At 42.9% G+C, this 20,125-nt stretch overlaps 1 protein-coding gene across 2 annotated transcripts in view; it reads left to right on the top strand.

Annotated features, from left to right (window-relative positions):
* ABCC5 (ATP binding cassette subfamily C member 5) overlaps positions 1-20,125 on the top strand; it is an 83,330-nt gene that overhangs the window by 52,811 nt on the left and 10,394 nt on the right. For both annotated transcript variants that reach the window (XM_008070693.1, XM_021718862.1), the window contains exons 17-26: positions 2-104; positions 3,210-3,394; positions 3,791-3,937; positions 4,199-4,328; positions 6,300-6,453; positions 6,543-6,671; positions 8,707-8,893; positions 10,687-10,776; positions 13,057-13,246; positions 18,820-18,979. In XM_008070693.1, coding sequence (XP_008068884.1) covers positions 2-104; positions 3,210-3,394; positions 3,791-3,937; positions 4,199-4,328; positions 6,300-6,453; positions 6,543-6,671; positions 8,707-8,893; positions 10,687-10,776; positions 13,057-13,246; positions 18,820-18,979 — 1,475 coding nt within the window. The remainder of the gene's footprint in view (position 1; positions 105-3,209; positions 3,395-3,790; positions 3,938-4,198; positions 4,329-6,299; positions 6,454-6,542; positions 6,672-8,706; positions 8,894-10,686; positions 10,777-13,056; positions 13,247-18,819; positions 18,980-20,125) is intronic.

Raw genomic sequence — 20,125 nt, 5'->3', positions numbered from 1 at the left:
GATTACTTCAAAAAAGGAAACCAGTGGTTCACAGAAGAAGTCACAAGAAAAGGGTCCTAAAACAGGATCAGTAAAGAAAGAAAAAACAGTGAAACCAGAGGAAGGTAATGACCTTTGTGATGTTTTAGATTTCTCTTAAAGTTATCAGAAATGATGCCATGAGGCATTTCATGTTTGATAGCATTGTATGTTATAGAGTACCTGGCTTTGTATTCCAAGAATAACAAATTTCTTGTGTAATTTTGACAGACCACAAGGCACCTTCTGTGTACTTAAACAGTTCATAAAAATGACCTTTAATCCTATTGTCCCTTAGCCTACTCAGGGTGGGGCCAGGTGTTGGTAATTATAGCTGAGTCATTCTGAAACTGAATGGTGGGTAGCTGTACACCCTTCTGTCCTATGATTCACCTCTGCTCATTAAAAGCCAGTCACAATCAAAGCAGAGGTGTTCTGGCTCCAAGGATGCCCGTGTCCTCAGAAGCGCCTGTGTTAGAGCAGTAGACTCATCACCTTGTTCTGATAGTATTGCAGCAGGATTGTGGGAAACAGGGGATGGGACGAGGGGGTTTTCCTGCTTGGCTTTTCTGTCCAAAGCCCTTGGTCCTGTTTCTTAAACTCTTTATCTTATCAACTGAAACAAATCTGGGGAGTTAAGAGAAGCTACTTATAATAACGTGGGCATTTTCACTTTTGTATGTTAAGTTGCATGTCATAGGGAGATTCAAAAATTTCCTTGATTTCCTCATTGGCAAGAGGGAGCAAAACTTAGGCTCTATCTAAGGAATTTTGAAATCAGTGAAGGAAATCCTACATTGAGATAAGGGGCCGGTTTGAGGAAGTTAAGTTTTTTTTAATACATAAATGAAGCATTTTAGGTGGCAGCCCTGAGAGAGAATACAGTAAGTCCTCTACATGCAAACCTTCAATTTGAAAACTTTCAAAGATGGGAACATGCGTTATCATGCCCAGTCATGTAAGTTAGTTCACATGTTTGGTGTACATTGTCACACAGAAGAACCTTTGCCCACAGTTTAGGATTTTCATGGATTTGAGAAGGTAGATGAGTCCAAAGAGGTCTTCAGTCACTCAGTGACCTTCAGTGAGAAGCTGGAGCCAGATCTGCAAGGTGGTAACTTCATCCCTGGGTCCTTGCTATGCAACATGAGGTCCTTACTAATGAAGACCTGATGGAATTGGAGTCCCATAGAAATGACAGAGAGACAAGAGGGAGAAAAATAACTGAAGAACCAAAGAGATTCACAATAAAGGAAACGACAAGGAAATTTTCTTTAGTGGAGGAGGCACTGTTAGTCTTTGAGGCACAGGACCCAAATGCAGAATGGTACACAAAGGTTGCAGCAGCTGTTCAGAATGCAATTCAGTGCTACCATGTCATCTGTGACCAAAAAAACTATCCAGACATCACTACATCATTTTTTTTAGGAAGGTAGATAGAATTGCATCTAGCAAGGAACCAGCCACCTGTGCCATCAATGTCAGGCATGAGTGACATTGCAGCTTACCCTCCATCTCCTATTGCTGGTGATCCTTCACCTCTACCATCTCCCACCTCCTCTCCGAACTCCAGTCAGTAACTCTTCTTGCCTGTTCACTCAATACCAGCCCCTGTGTGCCACCTGTTATACTGCACTGTTCTACTGTACTTTTCAGGGTTCTGTACTGTAAGAGTAACAATGTTTTCTTTGTTATTTTTGTATTTGTTTCTTATGTATAATTTGTGTGAAAAGTCTTATAAACCTATTACAGTATAGTACTGTATAGCCAATTGTGTTAGTTGGATACCTAGACTAACATTGTTGGACTTACAAGCGTGCTCTTAGAATGGAACTTGTTCATATGTATGGGACTTACTATAGACGACAAACGTATAGCTCTTCTGTGGATCCCTGGGAAGGGGATTCTATAAGATGTAAATTTCGCCAAGAGATGGCTTCATAGGGTCATAAAATATCTTTTATTTCCTTCTTTCTGTGTTATGGGATATTATATCAGAATCAGGTTGGAAAGTAAGCCACTTTATATAGAGTTAATAAAAAACCCATCTGGTGAGGTTTTGTAGGGTGTGACTCCCCAGGCTTCTTAGTTAGGAATTTGGCAAGAGAGAAAAAAAGGTCAGAGTTTGGTTCACGTGTGTGTGTGTGTGTGTGTGTGTGTGTGTGTGTGTGTGTGTGTAGTTCTTTATTTTTTTGAGACAAGGTGTCACTCTGTCATCCAGACCGGATTACAGTGGTGTGACCATAGCTCACTGCAGCCTCAAACTCCTGGACTCAGGCAATCTTCTTGCCTCAGCTCCTGAGTAGCTGGGACTACAGACACACACTACCACTCCTGGCTAATTAAAAAAAAATTTTTTTTTTTTTTTTAGAAATTGGGTCTCACACTGTTGCCCAGGCTCAGTCTTGTTTTAAATCTTTCATTTAGCCAGGCTCAGTGGCTCAGCCTGTAATCCCGTGCTTTGGAAGGCTGAGGTGAGTGGATTGCCTGAGCCCGCGGGTTTGAGACCTGCCTGGGCAACTTGGTGAGACCTCATCTCTACAATAAATAAAAAAATTAGCCAGGCGTGGTAGCGTGCGCTTGTAGTTCCAGCTACTTGGCAGGCTGAAGGGGAAGGATTGCCGGAGCCCAGCAGGTCAAGGCTGCGGTGGCCGGGAGCGTGCCATTGCACTCCAGTCTGGGTGACAGAGTGAGACTCCAACTCAAAAAATAAAATAAATAAAAATAAATAAATCTTTCATTTTATTGCTTCACCTCCTCACCTGATTTTTTTTTTCTTTTTTTGAGAAGCAATACAGAAACCTGCCTGCTCACCACCCCCCCTCCTCTGGCCAACTAAATCAGGTTCACCTTCTGGGTGTTTCCGTGCTGCCCTGCCTTTAGTTCTATCATGACATTTGGCACATTTTGCTAGTGTCTCTTTATCTGCCTGTCCTACCAGACTGTGGTAGAATCCTCAACCAAGTCCTCAAGGGCAGGGACCTGTACTTTACCATTTTCCTGCTCCTGGGCCTACTTATAGTAGGTGTTCAGTAAATGTTAAGTAGACGAATGAATGCTTCTGTTAAGAGGAAATCTAATCTAGAGCCCTGTGAAACTCCAGGCTCTTTGATTTTGCTGCTCTGTAGGTGACTGAGTTTCCTGAGAGTAGCCTTTCCCTTCTGAGTTCATGTTTCTTTTTCCTTACCTAGGGCAGCTCGTGCAGCTGGAAGAGAAAGGGCAGGGCTCAGTGCCCTGGTCAGTATATGGTGTCTACATCCAGTCTGCGGGTGGCCCCTTGGCATTCCTGGTCATTATGACCCTTTTCATGCTGAATGTGGGCAGCACAGCCTTCAGCACCTGGTGGTTGAGTTATTGGATCAAGCAAGGAAGTGGGGTAAGTTTACACCTCAGTGGGAAAGTTCCATGTCTAAGAACGTGGCCCAGTCTCTGTACTCCTTGGCTGTTCTTAGAGAAATTGTTCTCCTTTTCACTTAAAAGAAGCAATAAAGAAGGATTTTCCAGGATGAAAATATGAGTCCCTAATGTAGACTCAAGACAGAAAAAAACCCTGACCAACCCCCAGGGCAGTAGGGTATGTCAGTAGGACACCCACAGGCTGTCTGTTCTCATCCATTAGAGAAGGAGGTGGGCAAAACCTGCCATGTTTGCCGTAGCCAGGTCCCAGGGTCATTTGTTACCCTGTACCCGCCCTTGAGCTGAGAATGGCCCAGAGCAGGGGTGCCTGGCAGCCTTCAGGAGACGTGCCTCATAGAGCTTTGCCTCCAAACAGAACACCACTGTGACGCGAGGAAACAGGACCTCTGTGAGTGGCAGCATGAAGGACAATCCTCTCATGCAGTACTATGCCAGCATCTATGCGCTCTCTATGGCAGTCATGCTGATCCTGAAAGCCATTCGAGGAGTTGTCTTTGTCAAGGTATGGAGTGGTGGGTGGCCTCTGCTCTGCCTCCCTGGTGACTGTGTGCTCAGGTTTCGGCATGGCATCTCTCAAGTTTATGCTGAGTGGGAGAGAGCCCTTCAGACAGCATGGCCCCAACTAACCTGACTCGTATCCTATTGGACCGCTTGCACTTCCAGGCTTTGGGAGTGGCTGTCCTGGGAGTGGTGACCTGGACAAGTAGGAATTGAGCCCTCCCTGGGTCTCCAAACCCTGATTTCTCTGTACTCTTCTCCTCAGGGCACACTGCGAGCCTCCTCCCGGCTCCATGACGAGCTTTTCCGAAGAATCCTTCGAAGCCCTATGAAGTTTTTTGACACTACTCCCACAGGGAGGATTCTCAACAGATTTTCCAAAGACATGGATGAAGGTATTTCTCACGGATCCTTTCTTTTATGCTCTGGAGCACCAACTGGAGCTCACTGTGCTCCCAGCCTTCTAGATGATTCCCCCAGTGTGCAGATCTGTCTATCTTTGGATTCAGAGAGCACAGTGGCTGCTAGTATTTTCACCAGGAACATTGCATCTAAGTTTTCATTCTGACTCTTTTTTTTTTTTTTTTTTTGAGTTGGAGTCTCACTCTGTCGCCCAGACTGGCCACCGCAGCCTTGACCTGCTGGGTTCTGGCGATCCTTCCGCCTCAGTCTTCTGAGTAGCCAGAATTACAGGCATGCACTACCATGCCCGGCTGATTTTTTTTTTTATTTATTGTAGAGATGAGGTCTTGCCAAGTTGCCCAGGCGGGTCTCGAACCCGTGGGCTCAGGCAATTCACTCACCTCAGCTTCCCAAAGCTCGAGATTACAGGCTGAGCCACCGAGCCCGGCTCATTCTGTCTCTTTTGACCTGGAAACAAATTCAGCAGATTGAGTTTAGCAGAGAGCCTTTAGACAGGAGCATCTGAGATTTTAAAACACACATTCAACTGGGTGCGGGGCTCACACCTGTAATCCCAGCACTTTGGGAGGCGGAGGCAAGAAGACTATCTGAGTCCAGGGGTTTGAAACCAGCCTAGGCAACTTGGCGAGACATCCTCTCTACAATAAATCAAAAAATTAACCGACTATGGTAACACACATCTGTGGTTCCAGTTACTTGGAAGACTGTGGTGGAAGGTCATCTGAACCCAGCAGGTCAAGGCTATGGTGGCCATGAGCATGCTACTGCACTCCAGACTGGGCGATAGAGTGAGACTCCAATTCAAACACACGTATACACACACACACACACGCACACACACACACAGACATACACACACACATACACACATTCACTTGGAAGCACTGCATTGGTTTATAGACACTTATAACCTCTGACAGGTTTTCTGGCTGTTGCATGGGCTATGCCTGGGCCAGAACTTAAATACTGTACGCTCCACAAGATAGAGGAACAGTCATGGCTGGCCCTGACATTGATAGAGGACTTATTTGTGTAACAAGCAGCATGCTCGGTGTTTTTGCATGTTATCCTAACCCTCACAGCAGCCCTATGAAGTTCTTTCACTCATTGAATACATGATAAAGCTGACAGCTAGAAAGGTTGAGTACTTTGCCCACTCTGCAACTACTCGGTGACAAAGCTGGAAATTGAGCCCAGATGTTTTTGACCCCAAAGCTAATGTTTTTAACTATTGCACTGTGACTACCTCCATAGAAGGAATTTGTTCCAGGCATTGATAGGCAATTATAAAGGCATGACTGCAGGTAACAAGGAATCAGAACTCTCCCTGACACCAGAACTGCACATAACACGTTCCCATTTCTGTTGAACACACGTGCACACACACACAAATAGAAAAGAGAAAGGAAGAAAAAAATCAGTGCTATCAACAAGTCTGGGTTTTGCATGAAAATATTTTAGCCAAAAGAGAAAAGGGCCTGGGGTAGGAAGACCACCAAAAAGAGATGAAGAAAAGTTGATAACTGTTGAAGGGGCTATCGTCTTCCTTTGACTTTTGTGTATGTTTAAACATTTTCATTGGTGAAAAATTTCTTAAATGTCAGTAACAGTATTGGTGAGAATATAGATAATTTTTGTTTTCTTTTGTGCATGTTTATTTTCCAAATATTTTACTACAAACATGTATTACTTGGTAAAGTGGAGGAAATATGTCAAGTGGTTGGACAGGATAGTAAACCAAGAAGGGGTAGAGTAAGATCCCTTATATCTTCTGGAACAACAAAAAAAGCTTAGAGTATCCAGGTTTCTAGGGGTTTTTTTGTCCAAACTTCAGGTAGGGATTTTGTGGAACTTCTCCCTTTTTAAAAATTTTCAGTTCCATTTTTTTGTGTGTGTATGGATCCTAACACTTTTTTGATGCTTGTTCCTTATGGTTTTCACAGTCGATGTGCGCCTGCCATTCCAGGCCGAGATGTTCATCCAGAATGTTATCCTGGTGTTCTTCTGTGTTGGCATGATCGCAGGCGTTTTCCCGTGGTTCCTTGTGGCAGTGGGGCCCCTGGTCATCCTCTTTTCAGTTCTGCACATCGTCTCCAGGTAAACAGGAAATGTTCATGTGTACTAGGGTGGAGGAGAAGCCGAGTCGCTGGTCTGCCACAATGATGCAGAGCTCATTCTCTCTCCAGAGTCCTGATTCGGGAACTGAAGCGTCTGGACAATATCACGCAATCACCTTTCCTCTCCCACATCACGTCCAGTATACAGGGCCTTGCCACTATCCACGCCTACAATAAAGGGCAGGAGTTTCTGCACAGGTTAGTGCTGATGGGAACCAGATGCCTCGAAGGGGAGCCAGCATCCCAGTATTTCATAAGCGTTTAAGAGGCCTTTCAAGGCCAGGGCTGAGGATTATGTCTCAAAAACAAAAAAAATTTAAAACCTCCACATATTTGGAGTCTATTGCTTTTGGTCCTGAAAAACTATATTTTGCTTTTCTTTTTTTTTTAATGGTGAAAGAGAGTCATTGACATTAGAGTTGCCTCTTATTTTGCTGTTTTTTGTTTTGAGAGACAAGGTCTATGTTGCCCAGGCTAGTCTTAAACTTCTGCATAAAATTATTCTCCTGCCTCAACCTCTTCCCAAGGTGCTGGGATTACAGGTGTGAGCTACTGCACCTGGCCTAAAGTAGAATTTTATTTAACCATCGAATACTGTTTATTTGTGAACCTTATGTACATAGTCACATTGTGGAGGACTAATCTAAATGTCCTTCAGTAGAGGACTGCTGGTTGAATAAACTCTGGTATACCAATATAGTGAAGTATTATATGGCCCTTAAAAAGAAGGGAGCAGCTCTGTAGGTACTGATATGAAGTGATCTCCAAGATCTATTAGAGAAAAGGCAGGGTACAGATATATGTATGTCATGTGCTACCTTTGAGTTTGTGTTTATATGTGTAACATTTAGAATATCTCTGAAAGGATACAAAAGACACTTAGTTGCCACAGGAGGGAGGAACTGAGTAGCTGGAAGATGGGAGGGAAAGGAAGGACTGACTTCTTGGCAAATGTTTTGTGACATTTAAATTTTCTGTGTATATATTGCCTGTTCCAAAAATTAGATAATTATTTTTTAAAAGAAAATTTAGAATGAAAGGTTAGAAAAGAATTATTTTCAAAATATTAAAACAACTCAGAAAAATACTTCCTAACTTTAAGTAAATGAAAGTGCTTTGAAAAAGTGCTGGGAGGAAATGCAGAAGAATATTAACACTGGTGTTCACTGGGTGATAAGATTATTGGAATTTTATGCTTTCCTCTTTTTAATTGCATTTTCTAAATTTTCTCTAAAGAGTACATATTTTAAAGAGAAAAAGTGATTTGAAAAATAATCAAAACATATTCGCCCAGCTAGTTCTAGTTGCACATGGTTCCCTGAGCCTTCAGAGGGGTCTAACCTGCGCTCTGGGACTCCTAGTGACAGCCATACCACACTCTTTCAGTGGCAAAGATTGTCTGAGGTTCTTGCTGGGGTTCAGCTTGCTTCTGGTGATTTTTCTAGCCTTGAGGAACAAGTACTGTTCTGCGCTGTGGTAGTGCATCAGCATCCCCAGGGTTTCTATTTCTTTGCCTTTGACCATTTCTGCTGTTTGCATCTGTAACCTGTCTTTCTATGAGAAAATGTCTCCTGACATTTTTCTAAAGCTTAGCACAAGCCTCTTGATTTGGTCTCCTTTTCCATGCTTTCCCTATGCTGTTAAAGTAGATGTTTCTCCTAACATCTTTTTTCTTTTCTTTTCTTTTCTTTTTTTAAGTAAGAGTCTAACTCTGTCTCCCAGGCTGGAGTACAGTGGCATGCTTATGGCCACCACAGCCTCGGCCTGCTGTTCTCGGGCCTCAGCCTTCCAAGTAACTGGAACTATAGGCATGCACCACCACACCCGGCTAATTTTTTGATTTATTGTAGAGATGAAGTCTTGCCAAGTTCCCCGGGCTGATTTCAAACCCCTGGACTCAGGCAATCCTCTCGCCTCTGCCTCCCAAAGTGCTGGAATTAATAGGTGTGAGCTGCTGTACCCAGCTTTCCCTAACATCTTTAATATGTTTTTTTTTCCTCAAAAGAGTATCTAAGATTAGAAAACCCCAGTCTTCCTATGTATAAGACCTAGAATATCTCCTGAATTCTAAGAATGCCCTCCTTAAGTTTCTATGTCATTTTCTCAGTTAGAAACAGGAGATGCTTAAATATTTGCCCTCTGTTTTGTGGTGTATTGAGACTTTGACATCCATAGGTTGAGTGGGGTTGTATGGTACTTTCTGGGCTCATTAGGCATTCTGTCTTTCTCACAGGTACCAGGAGCTTCTCGATGACAACCAGGCTCCTTTCTTCTTGTTCACATGCGCGATGCGGTGGCTGGCTGTGCGGCTGGACCTCATCAGCATTGCCCTCATCACCACCACGGGGCTGATGATCGTCCTCATGCATGGGCAGATTCCCCCAGCCTTCGCAGGTCTTGCCATCGCTTACGCTGTCCAGGTTGGTTTCTGGGATGGGGGTGTGCTGGGCGTCACCACCCTAAGTGTCGTTCCACCTCTGGGCCCCTAGAGCTTCTCTTGGTCTGACCCAACAGCAACAGTCTGGATTTAACTGGGACAGATAGGGATAGGAGAGAGGTAGGAGAAGAATCTAGGTATAAAAGAATTGAGATATTGCATGTGTTTAAGAAATAGGTGCTATTTTTTCATAAAGAAACATGATTTTGAAAAGAGCTTCTTAACTGCAGGTTTCTGTGTTCACCACCCTCTCATCTCTGGCATCTTCCTAGTTGTCTAAGGGATACTATATATTCAATATACTTCTTAGATGCATTTTCTTTTCAGACCCCTGATTTTCCCAATACTGTTATATCTATAAATGCTTCTGGCCCCTAGGGATGACCAAAAGTCTTCAGATATCTCAAAGAACAATTGAGGATTTGAGCACTGACTAGATATCTGAAGATATTAAGTAATTATTAATTTTTAAGATGGTATTGAAGTTGTGTTTTTAAAGAGGAGTGGCACAAACTAAAATGCATATTTATTGGTGAAATGATAGACTATCTTGGATTTGCTTCCAAATAATATGGGGATGGAGTAGGAATGATTGGGAATACAGATGAAACAATATTGGCCATAAATTGATATTTTGGGTGGTGGGGAGGGTCAGGGTCTCACTCTGTTGCCTAGCTGAAGTGTAGTGGCACAATCACGGCTCACTACAGCCTTGACCTTCTGGGTTCAGGCAGTTCTTCTGCCTCAGCCTTTCCAGTGGTTGGAACTACAGACACGTACTATCACACTTGGCTAATTTTCTGACTTTTTATAGAGACAAGGTCTTGCTATGTTGCCCAGCCTCCCAAAATACTGAGATTACAGGCATAAGCCACTGCATCCAGCTGGTTATTTTTTTTTATTTTTTATTTTTTGTGTTAGAGTCTCACTCTGTCACTAAGACTAGAGTGAGTGCAGTGGCACGCCCACAGCCACTGCAACCTTGCCCTGCTGGGCTCAGGCAATCCTTACACCTCAGCCTTCCAAGTGGCTAATTCTTTGGTTTGTTGTAGAGACAAGGTCTCACCATTTTGCCCAGGCTGGTCTTGAACCTGGTATTTTTTAAGGTCGAGTTTGGTACCTGGGGGTTCATTATACTACTCTTTCTTTTATTATGTATGTTTGACATTTTTTCATGTTGAAAAAAAAAAGTAGCCAAAGGAACCCCAGAGATACGTGTCTTCACAGATACCCAAAGATATCCACCACATTATGCAAATGGTCTTGTTTGCTTGGAGCAGACAATGCATTCTGTATATTGTGTTTTAGAATCCCCAGTCTTCAGGGGATTCAGCACAGGGGCTCTACATTCACTTATTTCCCAGCCTTCTATCTCTTATTGGAGTTGTCTGGAAGTATTCTTATGAGTAGCTCACAGGCTGATGTCTCCATTTGTTGTGACTGCCACAAACAGTTTCCTATATGAGTAGGAAGTCCAGAAGTTATTCAGCAGCAGATATGTGTTACTGAAAATGTAACGATGGACAGAAAGCCTCTAGGTATAAGAGAGTAGTGCCAGCAGTTCTGCAACGTCACCGGCATTCACTGAGCATTGCAGTTGATGAGGGGCAGCAGGCATTGCCTTCAGTGTTAAGAGAATGACAAGGTCCCTAAAACCAGCCACTGCCTGTGTCCAGTTCTTACCATGTTGTGTCCTCTAGATGAAGGAAGTTGTCTAGAGTTGGTCTGGCACATATTGATAACGAATTCTCTTGAATTTTTGCTTTCTATTATCAGTTAACGGGGCTGTTCCAGTTTACGGTCAGACTGGCCTCTGAGACAGAAGCTCGATTCACCTCGGTGGAGAGGATCAATCACTACATTAAGGTCAGACAGCTGCAGACCTTTTGCCATGAGCTGGCTCTCCCCAGAGTCATTTTGCCTTCGCTGCATTGGATGGATGTACAAGGAGAGGGCTTATCTTCTCTGCCTATCATCCCACAAAGAGGACCAGCAATCTCTCTACCATGCTTAGAGTGGAGAAAAGAATATCATAAGAATTTCTAAGTACATTTGTAAATTATGTCCAACTGAGAACTTAGGTTCATTGTTCTAATTTCTAGAATGTTCAGAATCTTGCCAGTTCAGTTTAGCTGACTAACGTAACATTTTCTTTACCCTGTTTAGAACCATGCATTGTTTTAATTCTTATTCTAGTCCAGTTGTTTGTAATCAGGGCTGGCCATCAGAATCACCTGCTGAGCTTTCAGCAAAGACAACCATGGCCTCATCTCTACAGATTATCTAATGCAGTCAGTTGGGGTGGGCTTCAGACTTCTGTAGTTTTAAAAGCTCCATAGCTAATTCTAAACTGCAGTCAGAGTTTAGAAACCAGTAAATTTAGTCAATATTGAGAGTAACTCTTCCCACCTTCCCCCAGGAACTCTTTCAGTCTTGCCATGAGGTGGCTTCTTGCTGTGTTCTGACTGGAACTCTTACAGCAGTTTCCTGTAGAAAGAAGCTGCATCCTGAGTGGCTAGGACTCTCATGAGCTCAGTTGTCAGGAATTATCTATCTTGTGAATTGCCCTGAGACATATTAGAATGCTTCTGACTTCTTTTCTTGCCATTTTATGTAACATAAAACGCAATGGAGGGACATATTCTTAGTTCCCAATAATTGACTTTGGAACTCAGTTTTGAAAAATCACTCTTTCAGTTGAGAACTGCAACGTAAACTTTCTAGGAAGGACATGCTTCACACTGATTTGTTATGACAATGAACCTCGTTGGTTGTAGGGTGTTTGTTTTTTTTTTTTGAGTTGAGGTCGCACTCTGTCACCTAGGCTGTAGTGCAGTAGCATGATTATGGCTTACCACACCCTCAACCTCCTGGGCTCAGGTGATCCTTCTGCTTCAGCCTCTTGAGAAGGTGGGACTGCAGGCACATGCCACCATGCCTGGCTAATTAAAAAATTTTTTGTAGAGATGAGGTCCATAGTGCATGTAGGTGTATAGTGTTTGAGTTAGTATGTGTGCATATGAGTGTGTAGTGTTTGAGTTAATGTGTGTGCATATGGTTGTGTAGTGTTTTCATTAAAATTGTTGGTGAGTGCCTCATACTTGAGAGGTCAGGATATGGTCAGTTTACAGAGGACCCTGTTAAAACCAGTCACCTGGGCCAAGTGTGGTAGCTCACACCAGTAATCCCAGCACTTTGAGAGACCAGGGTCTGCTTGAGCACAGGAGTTTGAGGCCAGTCTGGGAAACACAGCAAGATCCCCATCTCTACTTTATATTAAAATAATAAAAATAAATAAATTTAATTTAATTTTTAAAAGTCACCTTTCTGAAGACTGCCTTCCTGCTGCCTGTCCCATCATGGAGTCCTTCCTGCCAGGGGTTTTAGACTTCAGGCTCCATTCCCTGGCACTTTGCAGTCTTTGGCCCTTATTGCCCTAAGAGTCTGTGTGTTCCACTGTTAGTTGCCAGAGAGTTTTAAAACATCGTGAGGTGTGATTGTTGGTGACAAAAATTACCCAAGCATTTACATCACAGCATTTTAAGCTGGAATGGATTTTCAAGACCATCTAATCCAATCCCCACAATTTACAGATAAGAAACTAAGACCCAGAGAGAACTGGTGACTTGTACAGGTCACACAGGTATTAGTGGCAAAATTGGAATTAGAGTCTGTATCTCCTGGATTTACCAAGAGATGCCAAAATGCCAGGATCCAATTAGATATTCAGTAAACGTTGGTTTCCTTCCTTCAGGTTAAGCCAATGACTATCAAATGATGGAATCCTATTTCAAGTGGAATATTTTTCAAAGAATTACAATGAAAACTGCTGTGGTTAATGAGGGATGGAAGGCCTCAAGCCTATCTACTTAGGTCTCCCTCAGCCCCCAAAGCAGTTTGAAAACCACTGCACTCCCCAAGCTGCCACCAGTAGCCATTACACTTAGTAGTCCTTATGTTCGGTCCCTGTCTTGGTTAGTGGTGATAAGCATTTACTGCCAAGGGATTCTTTCCTAGCAAGGGGACAGGGTGGCAGCTGCCTCTGTGTGGCTACTGTGGCTGTCTTGGTTTTACTTCTCTGTAACAAAGCCTGCAACTCCCCAAGAGTCTGTGGTCAGTCTAAACCAGTCACTTCTGTCTCCCCAGACTCTGTCCTTGGAAGCACCTGCCAGAATTAAGAACAAGGCTCCCCCACCTGACTGGCCCCAGGAAGGAGAGGTGACCTTTGAGAATGCAGAGATGAGGTACCGTGAAAACCTCCCTCTGGTCCTGAAGAAAGTGTCCTTCACCATCAAACCTAAGGAGAAGATCGGCATTGTAGGGCGGACAGGATCGGGTAAGGATGTGCCATACCCTCTTGGGAGAAACCTTTGACACCATGGAAACGGAGCAGTTTACAGACTGTCACTTTCATCTGTTGAAACCTTTTAGACAAGTGATTAGTGTCTCAGGCTACTACCAGCAAAACACTTGTCTAGGTTTATTTTTAACCCTCTTTGATTACATTTGGTGCTTTTTCCAAGCATAAATGTATACATTCTCTATTTTTAAGTTTTTAATCTAATATATTTGTTTAAATTGACATATAACTGTACATATTTAGGGGTACATAGTGATGTTTTGATATGTATAATGTATAGTAGCCAGATCTGGATAATTAGTATATCCATCATTTCAAAAATGTATTATTTCTTTGTCTTGGTAACATTCATTATCCTCCTTCTAGCTTTTTGTAGCTTTTATTGTTAACTAGCAAATATTGCTACCTGTAGTCTTCCTACGGTGGCTTAGAACACTAGAACTTACTCCTTTTATCTATCTATAATTTTGTATCTTTTGGCAAATCTCTCCCTATCACTCTTCCCCTAGAATCCTCTGTGCTACTTTTTACTTGTATGTGATCAACTTTTTTTAGCTTCCACATGAGTGATAACAGGATGATTTTTTTTTTTTTTTCGAGTTGGAGTCTCACTCTGTCACCCAGGCTAGAGTGCAGTGGCATGCTCATGGCCACCACAGCTTCTACCTGCTGGGCTCAGGAGATCTTCTGCCTCAGCCTTCCAAGTAGCTGGAACCACAGGCACGCATCACCTTGCCTGGCTAATTTTTTTGACTTATTGTAGAGATGAGATCTCACCATGTTACTCAGGCTGGTTGTGAACCCCTGAGCTCAGGTAATCCCCTCGCCTCTGCTTCCCAAAGTGCTGGGATTACAGGCATGAGCCACCATGCCTAGCAACATGTAATGTTTAACTTTCTGTTGCTGACTTATTTCACTTAACATAATGTCTTCCAGTTCCATCCGTATTGCTGTGAATGACAGGATTTCGTTCTTTTTTATGGCTGAATAGTATTCCATTGTATATGTATAAATGCATAAGTTCTTAATTCAAAACACTCGAATTAAAGCAAAGAGTGAAAGGAAAAAAGCACCTGGATCTCCACTACCCAGAGATAAGCACTGGTCACGTTTAGTTGACTAGCTTGTAAGGCTTCTTCTGTTAACACATATGTTTACAAAAATATGGTCATTTTACACTGTTTCATGGCCTTCTTTTAAGACTATCAGTATTTTCCCATGTCCATTAACTACGGCTATGCAGCATTTCACAGCATTCTACTTTATGGATATACTATAATTCGTATTGAACTAATCCTCAATTGGTAGGGAATTGGGGTTGTTGTCAATTTTCACAATTGCAAGTAGCACTACTGTGCATAGCCCTGTGATTACAAAGTCCAAATGTGTGAAGAATTTTAAGGACATTGTGATACAGTGCCAGCAGTGCCTCGTATTTGCCAGAAGCTATGTTCCTTTGAAGGCACAAATTATTTCTCTATCTGGCGTCACGTAAAGACACAGAATTAACTGGGCACAGTGCCTCATACCTATAATCCCAGCACTTTGGGAAGTAGGGGCGAGAGGATTGCTTGAGTCTAGGGGTTCGAGTCTAGCCTGGGCAACTTGGCGAGCCGTCATCTCTGCAATAAATTTAAAAATTAGCCGGTTATGGTGGTGCACATCTAAGACAGTAGAATCACCTGAACCCAGCAGGTTGAGACTGCAGTGGCCGTGAGCATGCCACTGCACTCCAGGCTGAGCAACAGAATGAGACTCCTACTAAAAAAAAAAAAAAAAAAGACACAGAATTGGCCTTTGTTTTAGGCATTTCATTTTTATTCTTAGAAATGTGTTACTGTATACCCTTTAGATTTCTAGGATCAAGAATTGAGTAATTAGTTCTTGCCCTCTTTCCTTCCTGAATAATATTTCAAAGATTGAGCCTTGTCACCTCTTCCTAACCTGCTCATCCTTGTATAAGAGGTGTCTTTGGTTCAGTTGTCATTAGCTTCTGGGCTCCATGCTTCCTTGGCATCAAAACTCTTCAGCTTTTTCTTGCCATTTAAAGAAAAAAAAAAGATATATATATATATATTTTTTGGCCAATTAATTTGAAAGGATCTTTAAGGAAGAAAAAAAGCAACTTCCTGCTTTCTGTTTGTGGGACTTATTTCATGTCAAACAATACACTCGCTTTAGGTTTTTCACACTGGAAAGAGATCGTCACCCAAGGAGAGCTGCTGTCCCCAACCTCTTACTTTGCCCTCCCTTGAGCCCCTCTACCAAATTGATTCCTGCTACACTGTTCTCCTGAAAGCTGACTGATGTCCCTTCCTATGATTTCCCCTTAACACAGGTGAGACAGGCTGAAATATTCACCATGACTTCATTAAACACTAGTTAGTGACAAAGAGTAATAAGAAGAAAGTAGTCTGACTCAAAAAACCTCAGCTCTAATCTGAACACAGCCTCTTCCAAGTTTCATAGGCCCTGGCTCCGCTATGGCCATCATAAAGGACCCCACCTTGAGGAATTGATTGCCTTTATTACCGGCACATTCCATCCATGCAAAGTTACAAAGGTAGTAGAGAGTCAGAGAACTATAAAGTCTTCCAGTACAGGTGGTCCAAACCTAGGCACCTTTTTTTTTTGAGTTACAGTCTTGCTCTGTGGCGCAGGCTGGAGTGCAGTGGCATGCTCACGACCACACCAGCATCGAACTGCTGGGCTCCAGCAATCTTTCCGCCTCAACCTTCCAAGTAGCCGGAACTATAGGTGTGTTCTACCACACCTGGTTAATTTTTGATTTATTGTAGAGATGAGGTCTCGCCAGGTTACCCGGACTATTCTTTAACCCTGGGTTTAGGCAATCCACTTGACTTGGCCTACCAAAGTGCTGGGATTACAGGCTGAGCCACTGAGCCCAGTCTGTTTTGTTTTTTTGAGTTAGGGTCTCACTCTGTTGCCTAGACTAAAGTGCAGTGGCACGATCATGACTTAATGCAGCCTTGAGCTCTTGAGTTCAAAGGATCCTCCTTCCTCTACCTCCCAAGTCACTGGGACTAGGTGCATCCATCACACCCAACAATTTTTTAATTTTTTTATAGAGACGAGATCTCGCTATATTGCCCAGGCTGGTCTCAAACTTCTAGGCTCAAGGAGTCCTCCTGCCTGGGCCTTCTAAATTGCTAGGATTACAGGTGTGAGCTACTATGCCCGGCCTAGTCACTTTTGTTAAAGTGAAACAACTTAACCTATTTATTTGAGCCCATTCATTCCTTATCTTTGATCTTAAAGCAAATCATGCCTTGGCTGTTAAGGGATTGTCTCCCATCTCTCCTTATAGCTGTGTAAGGGGGTGACAACCAAGTCCTCCAACCCTGAGTAGAGTCATTCATTTCCAGGAGGAGAACTGTTCGGCTCCATGGACCAGGTTTCTCAATGAATGTCAGGATTGTTGCATTAAGGAAATGAGTGGTTTTGGGGGTTCCAGTTAGGTTGTTTGACAGGGGTATGCCCAGGGGACAAATCCCAACAGCAGAGTTATGGCTGCAGGCTATGTGTACCCTCAGTGACTGCTAAAGAGACAGAGTCATGGTGAGCTCAGTAAGACTCTCACAAAGGACCTTTCAGGACACGGAGGCAGGAAAAGGGTTGGAGGGTCAAGTACCAGGCATCCAGCCAGGGAAAAGTAGTCCAACAGCTAAAACATTGTGGTTCTAAATCTAAACCATGGGGCCACATTGCAGAAATCATCTCAGGTAGCACTGAGATATATGCCACAGCATTTTTATAACGAGTTTTACATAAACTAAATGTCCAACATTAGAGGGCTGGTTAGGCAAAAATACATCACATAATGGAATGCTTCAGTCACTAAAAGTCTATTTTGAAAAGTTTTTTTTTTTTTTTTTGAGTTGGAGTCTCACTTTGTCACCCAGGCTGGAGTGCAGTAGCATGCCCATGGCCACCGCAGCCTCTACTTGCTGGCTTCAGGTGATCCTTCTGCCTCTGCCTTCCAGGTAGCTGGAACTACAGGCATGCGCACCATGCCTGGCTAATTTTTTTATTTATTATAGAAATGAGGTCTTGCCAAGTTGCCCAGGCTGGTCTCAAACCCATGGGCTCAGGCAATACTCTCACCTCAGCCTTCCAAAGTGCTGGGATTATAGATGTCAACCACCGCACCCAGCCTATTTTGAAAAGTTTAAAGGAATGTGATTGCATGCTTGTTGCACAGTGTTAAATGAAGAAAGCAATGACAATATTATATCTCTGGTGTGATCTCAACTCTGAGGAAAGGACTATAAAGAAATATTTCAGAATTATAGTAGTGAGATTATGGGAGATTGATGTCATCTTCTTGTAGTTCTCTTGTGTTACTTGCATAACTTTTCTTTTTTGAGTTGGAAACTCACTTTGGCACCCTATCCTTCCACCTCAGCCTTCCATTAGCTGGAACCACTCGTGTGCACCACCATATCCAGCTAATATATTTTTTTTTACTTATTGTAGAGACAAGGTTTTGCCATATTGCTCAGGCTCAGGCTGGTCTCGAATCCCTGAGCTCAGGCAATCCTCCGGCTCCCGAAATCCTGGGATTATAGCACCCGGCTACTTGCATAACTTTTCAAATGAATATTCAGTTAACCTCTTCTGCTGATCACTATCACACTGATCCCCCAAACTTGCCTCTGCCATAGTCTTGTTAGGGTCATCTACAGCCACTCATTTACTCAAAGCAAAACCTCCTTCCCTTGTATGTGTGTTTATTCCTGGAATGTCTTCTGTTCTCCAGTTGCTGCCATGGCAACAGGAGGCCTTGTCTTAAGTCTGTCTCTCAACTATAATAAGGGGACAGAGAGAGAGAGAGAGAAGACATCTTGTCCTGTGGTTTGCTCTCCAGCTGCTTGCTGTAAGATCTCTGTTCTCCTTACTTTGCCTACGAAGCATTAAATCCTGCACACCTGTTCCTAAGGTGTCACGGAGGCATTTTTCCATTTTACTTTCATGAATGTGGAGTTGTCCCTCCCATTCCTTCTCAGGCTGAAGCTGTGTGATTTGAAGGTATCTGCTTGGTGTCTCAGGAAAGTTAATTGCTTTTTTTTCTGTTTCTATCTGTGATTTCTGTTTTTATACATTATCTCAGTTAATCAGTTGAAATAGTGGTTGAATAAAAATAGAAAAATAGATGATTTTGGCCATCTGTGGTGGCTCACACCTGTAATCCCAGCACTTTGGGAAGCCAAAGTGGGAGGATTGCTTGAGCCCAGGAGTTCAACACCAGCCTAGGAACTGCAAGACCTTGTCTCTTCAAAAATCAAAAAGTTTGCCAGGTGTGTTAGCACACATTTGTAGTCCCAGCCAAGGTGGGAGGATTGCCTGAACCCACAGAGTAAGGCTGCGGTGAACTGTGATCGTGCCAGTGTACTCCAGCCTGGGTGACAAAATGATACCTCAAATCAAAAAAAAAAAAAAAGGAAAGAAAAGGAAAATAGATGATTTTGCCCTGAGGATAAACCAAGAAGCTAATAGAGCTACTTGTCTGCATGTCTTCTGTTCATCAGGGAAGTCTTCTCTGGGGATGGCCCTCTTCCGTCTGGTGGAATTATCTGGAGGCTGCATCAAGATCGATGGAGTGAGAATCAGTGATATCGGTCTTGCCGACCTCCGAAGCAAACTCTCCATCATTCCTCAAGAGCCAGTGCTGTTCAGTGGCACTGTCAGGTGAGGACCCGAGCACCTGCATGCTTCATGCCTCACTTAGAGACTGGGCAGGCATGTGGCGCAATGCTAGCACCTCCATCTGGGACCGGGATCTTGTGGTTTCTGGCCTAGTGCTCTTCCTACTACACCGTGTGCTTCCTGTTGTAGAGGTGAGAGGTAGCGCCATCCGCTGCAGACGTCACTTCATTAACTTACTTGCAGACGTCACTTCATTAACTTACTTGGGCAGGGGGCCTGCAGCACAATGGTAAAGAGGTCAGAGAGATCTGGGTTTAGAGCTCAGCTCTGTGTCTTTGGACAAGTTACTTAATCACTCCTAAACCTGTTTCCTCACCCATAAAATGGCTATACTTTAAAGACCTGTTGTGAAGACTGAATAAACTGATACAAATTATCCAAGCATAGAGCCTGGCACATTGTAACCATTCAATAAATGGTAGCTGCTATCATCGGCCTCATCACCGTCATCCTTTATGTGCCTTCCGCTCTATTTTGTCACCTTCCCCTAGGTATGCTCAAAGGTTCAATTCTAATAATGGTTTTCAGGCACTGTTACTACTCATGTTTTTTCATTTTCTAGTATCTTCCTCCACCTTTGAGACTTACTCTGGAATGATGTGTCTTTTCTGAAATCTTGCCAGCATGCCAAAGATGAAAATCCTCTTCTCCTGTTAAAATAGTGACTAAGAAGGAAATGTTTGCATATTTGACCTTATTACCTCAGTACCCAAAGGGAATAATTTATTATCATCAACTTTCCTATATTTGATCCGACCTTTAGTCTTAAGTTTCTGCCTTCTAAAAACAATGGGTTTCCATAATTTGTCTGTTTTTATTCAAGTTGCCTCTCTTTGGATATAAAAAACAGCTTTAACTATATACTGGGCCTATATTGGACTTTTCTTTTTTAGTCATTCAAAAAGTGGTATTGCTATTTCCTCTTTAGTTTTTAGTGGTTTCCAGAAAAGTTGGTACCAACTAAGTTTCAAATAACCATAGGCAGGATTCAGGCTTGTCTTTAAAACTAGGCTCCATTTTCTTTGGAAATGGCTTTTGAACTTCAAGGAAGTTTGCTAGATATCTTAATCTGCTATATATAACAAAATACCATAGAGTGGTTAGCTTAAATAACAGAAACTTATTTCT

The sequence above is a fragment of the Carlito syrichta genome, unplaced genomic scaffold (assembly GCF_000164805.1).
Source record: "Carlito syrichta isolate Samal-C Ts95f unplaced genomic scaffold, Tarsius_syrichta-2.0.1 Scaffold313936, whole genome shotgun sequence".
Lineage (NCBI taxonomy): Eukaryota > Metazoa > Chordata > Mammalia > Primates > Tarsiidae > Carlito > Carlito syrichta.
Note: the sequence above shows the minus strand (reverse complement) of the source record. Positions and strands in the feature narration are given on the sequence as shown.